Source organism: Macadamia integrifolia, chromosome 5 (assembly GCF_013358625.1).
Source record: "Macadamia integrifolia cultivar HAES 741 chromosome 5, SCU_Mint_v3, whole genome shotgun sequence".
NCBI classification, from domain to species: domain Eukaryota; kingdom Viridiplantae; phylum Streptophyta; class Magnoliopsida; order Proteales; family Proteaceae; genus Macadamia; species Macadamia integrifolia.
The window spans coordinates 45,497,108-45,502,084 of record NC_056561.1 but is presented as its reverse complement, the minus strand read 5'-3'; the positions used below and the strand labels follow the sequence as shown (position 1 = coordinate 45,502,084).

Sequence of the window (4,977 nt, the reverse complement as noted above, 5' to 3'; positions counted from 1 at the left end):
CCACGTGTCCGAATACATGTTTTATCATCTTAACCGGTCTCTGCCAGCATCCGCCAACTTCCGTCGCTGCAGAGGATTTCAATGGGCATCAAGATAGCTCATCAAAGTCTTACTAGGTATAGTTAGCATCGCAGTTCGCACAATCAAGCAGGAAATTTCAAGGGTAAAGGTCCTTTAATAGCTCTCTGCAATTGCAGTTTCATGCCGGATCTTACCGAACCTTTCTCCTCTGCCTCTTCATCTGCATATTCCAAATACGATGTTTTTCTCAACTTCAGGGGTTCTGACACTCGCAAAAACTTCATTGATTTCCTTCACAAAGCTCTGAAATAAGAGGGAATCAATGACTTTATTGATAGTGAAAAATTATGCAGCCATTGACCCAGCCCTTAGTAGAACGATCGAGGGGTCCAAAATCACAATCCCTGTTTTCTCCAGTGGCGATGCCCCAAGCAAATGGTGTCTCCAGGAACTTTCTCTGATACATGATTGCTGCAAAACAAATGGTCAAATTGCCTTACCCATATTCTTGGACGTCGAGCCGTCGTATGTTCGGAACCAAACTGGAAGTTTTGAAGGACCCTTTCAGGAACATAAGAGGCAGTTTATGCCCCAAATCGTGGAGAATTGGAGGGAAGCTTTGAGGGTGATATGGAGTCTAAAGGGATCGATTCTCAACAAAGACACAAATGGGTAAGTATCAATCCTCCCACTAACTTATTCTCAAGTTTTGAAGGTTCGTTTAGGGGACATGCTTGCAGTTTAGGGTTACAGTTTTGGTCAAAAGAGCACAATCATTTTATTCAAAGCTAAGGAATTATTTACAAGAACCAGCGGTGGCCACAACAACCAAAATTGAGATAGGGTAAACATAGAGGCACCTTTAGCCAGTAAATGGGCATCTCTAACAGTCCCACGAGACACATGAACAAAAAACACTACAGAAAATAAAATCGACGGAGACAAAATATCATCTACTATGGTTCTAGTCGCTCAATCTAAGGAAGAATCCATGATATCCATGTTTATGTAGATTGTAGAAGGTTCAAATACATAGGAAATATACTCTAAGGCACCGTTTGATAACATTTCTATTGTTTCTGTGTTAAGAAATAGCAGAAATGGCTTGGTCTTGTAGGGTCCAATTTGGGACGGGTTGATGCTGGTGCCTTGTGATACATGACAGCAAGGGTGACGTCAAATGCTAGGAGGCCAAACAAGGTTGAGCTAGTACCCGAAGTGATTCGCAGGCCTAAGCCGTGCCCTTGCTCATACCACAAGGTCATATACGAATAGGAAAGATAAATTATCATATTTGAATGATAAAAACTTAGTCCACAACACAAGGCAAGAGTAAGATACATGTTAGGATTCTATTTTCCTTCAAAATATAGCAAGGTTGGCTTGTTTGGCCAACTGGTGGGTGTCATTGGTAAGTGCAAGACCCACCAGTGTGACCCACCTATATGGGTAACGTGGACCCCAACATGCCCAGCTTAGGTGAGCATGTGTATTTTGGACTCCTCATCGAAATGAGGTCTTGTATGTCCGATGATGTCGGCTACTTCACCCGAAAACGAGATTTAATGTGTTTTGGTCCATAAATGGGCAAAACCAAACGAACCTTAGAAGATATTTATTGGCCATGGTATAAATAGCACTTATACCTTTCTCTCTCTCCCATTTATGATTTTTAGCAAAGGTTAGTGAGAGGAGTAAAGAGGAGGGAGAAAAGAGGAAGAAGAAGAATAAGAGTGGTAAGAAGGCTTTCCCCTTGGATTCTATAGCCACGTTTTATTTTTTCACCACCGGTATTGTCACCGGTGTCTTGAGATCTACATTTTGAGGTTAGTAACGGCAAAAACTTTTGAGATATGATGAAACTTTTGTATGTGATTGAATCTAGAAGATAATGGAACCCTTGAATCGGAAAGAAGGAAAACAGTAAAACCCGTGGAATACCGGCGGGTAGCACCGATGGGTGGTCACACCTACCAATGTGACCCCCTAGCCTTGCCTAGGATTATGACTCAACCGATGGGTGCCAAACCTACTAGTATGACCCGCCGGTATGGACAGTTTGCACAGATGGGTTCTCCTACCCACCTGTATGACCCATTTGTAGCCCAAATGAGCTCTGATGGAACTCAAACTCACTGATAACCTTCTTCACACTATTATATGTGTCATGATCATATCCTGCGTCATTTATAGTCCCGAATTGGACACATTCTAAATTCCTTATCTGTACTAGGTTTCGAGAAACTCATCTTCTCACTCCGGATCATAACTGTACCACGAGTGCGTATTCTCCTACAAGAATAAGTAAGTGGGGAGAGGGCTTTGATCTTATTTTTGGAGTGTTTTTGGCATCTTATGCATTCATAGACTATATTGACATTTTGATTACCATTCTTATGCATATTCTTGATGTGTGAATGATGCATTTAGAACTAAACATGTAATACCTTAAATTCTATATGCTTGTTACTTGCTTGGAATCATGAGAATGGATTTATCATATGTTGTGGTATAGTGCTAGTTTGCCGAGCACCTATGGGATTTCTAGAATAGATGTCATAGTCGGCTTGGAAACGAATGCATTGGTATACCATGGAATAAGACACAGAAGTACTATGCAGTCATACTATCTCATATAAGAGCATGTGGTTTATCATATTCCCTCGTGCTACGACCCTTCCCAACAGGGGTTTATGTGTTGGGTTATCACTGGGGAGAAACGTTGATCACGGACCGTAGTAGTGGTTAGAAGTACGTCTGACTGATCATTAGGATAGTTGAAAACTTTGGTGATATATTCAGAAGGCCAATCGTACTACTTTTAATTTCTGCTGTGGTTCGGCCATAATTTATATTTCTGCTCTGGTTCAGCCACGATTTACTTTTTTGAGTGCTCACAGTGGGCCTTCTCCAACAACCCTATGGGCGTATCGTGGGATGGAGAACGCATCTCGTACCTGGGGCATACACGCACCGTGGTTGTGAGTAGCACGTTACTTATGACCTAGTAATGATTGTTTAGGTAATGTAGATTTAAAATGAATATCATGTATATAGTATCATTTGAATTACAATTGCTTGTATGTGACTTTCTTTCCATTTATTGAGCTAGTGAGTTCACCCCTCGTGTACACACCTTTTTAGGTGATTTTACAGATTATTCAGTAGAGGAACCCGTGTCGGGTCCCACCGACCAAACCTCAGTGGGGGATTGGTGGGCCCCTAAAGGATTCGACCACAGTGATGGATGCCAGCGCGAGAGTTATGTTGTAGGCCAACAGTAGTAGACTCTTCGTGCTATACTCTTTTTGATTATTTTGGTATATTTTCCCTTTTGTGCTCTCGATGGTTAAATTTCTATTTCTTATGTAAATATCATGCCTACGGGCCCACATATAAATACTTTATGTATAATAATTCGGGCATCAAGAGTATATGGAGAATTTCAGGTATTCATACACGATAAGATTTCCACTATATTATATTTTTATATTCCATTGATTACTTATGTTTGTTGTGCTGTGGTTACTATATCAGATGATCCTGGTGGTTTTTGGGTTACCCAGAGGGAACCCAGTCACCGGTCCGGTTCAATGTGAATGGGGTGTGATAGCGGTGGTATCAGAGCGTGATGCTCTAATCACACACAGCATTCAAGAGTAAACTCTTAGAAACCATAATAGGACAAGGGGTTTGGGAAAACATAAAAGACTTCATATAAAAATCTAAAAACATATAAAACTTGAAAATTTTGACAAGATGCATTCATAAGTGAGAGTATCCAAAAGTTTCACACAAGAAGAAAGATTACATAATCACAGAAAAATTTTCCTTGCACCAGAGAAAATTCACAAAAGAGAATAGAAAAGTAAAAGAAAATAAGACAAAATTCCCATGATTAAAACTTCAAAGAAAAGAAAAGGAAATCCTCCTAGGCCAGGAGTCCCATCAATCGTCATCTAAGTTGATGACCTCCTCCACTCGAGATCTTGAGTTAATGCCTAAGCGGTGATTGTAGTAGTCAAATCGGCAGTTCACCAAATCCACCTCCCCCTAAAGGTGTCTTAGGCTCGCTGCCATGTCTCTGAAAGCATAGTCCACGGTATGGTCTAGGTCATCTATATTCATCACCATGCTTGCTTGGGTCTCTTGGATGGTCTTCTATCCCATCAGGAGTTTCTCCTGACCATCCTAGAGTGCTTTCAATCCGGCCATCATACCCTGAAAATCAAAGGGGCCACTTGGAGATGGTGGAACCATATTGATGGGGACCTCCTCCTCCATCTCCACATCCATATCCACATCCACATACTACTCCTCGGGGACATAGTCCTCGTCATCCTCCTCCTGGGCTACCATTGCAGGGTCCATCAAATCAAACAGTTGATCTGATGTAAGATGCCCCGGCCAAATCTGTCCGAGGGGGCACTACCGACTTCACCCTCAAGATCTACCTGGAAGTGCTCGAAGATCTTGGTGAGTGACCGAGCATATGGGTAGTTACCGTCAGCGGGGTGGGCTGCATGGTACTTTATAGTCTTCATAATCATGTATGGAAGGCACAGACGGAGGGGATTACCCAAAGCAGTGTAAAGGCAGTATGCTATATATGCAGCCATAAAATTCACCTGGTTCCGGTGCCAGGCCCAGGGAAGCTGGTTGAACTGCACCAAACGGTTGAAGACTTGGCCTTAGCAAAGAAGGCGGTCTCGGACTCAGAACGGATGGTGCTGCCATAAATATTCTAGTATATGTGCTTATAAAGGGTCTCGCTCATGTGGGGACCCAAAGCCTTACCCCTAGGAGGGCAGTAGTACCAAGTACCCTCCATGGAGATGCCTAAAATCCCCACCAATAAGTCGATCAGCAACCTGATATCTCGATGCTTCACTCGGCTGGTGAGGGTGTACATTCGATTGTCATATACCACCTTTAGATTACAATAAAATAGTAGGA

The 4,977-nt window shown here is 42.3% G+C and overlaps 1 protein-coding gene across 1 annotated transcript in view; it reads left to right on the top strand.

Moving 5' to 3' along the window:
* Positions 1 to 343: 343 nt before the first annotated feature.
* LOC122078112 (protein SUPPRESSOR OF npr1-1, CONSTITUTIVE 1-like) overlaps positions 344 to 4,977 on the top strand; it is a 15,032-nt gene continuing 10,398 nt past the window's right edge. Inside the window, exon 1 of the mRNA XM_042643974.1 lies at positions 344 to 693. Coding sequence (XP_042499908.1) covers positions 344 to 693 — 350 coding nt within the window. The remainder of the gene's footprint in view (positions 694 to 4,977) is intronic.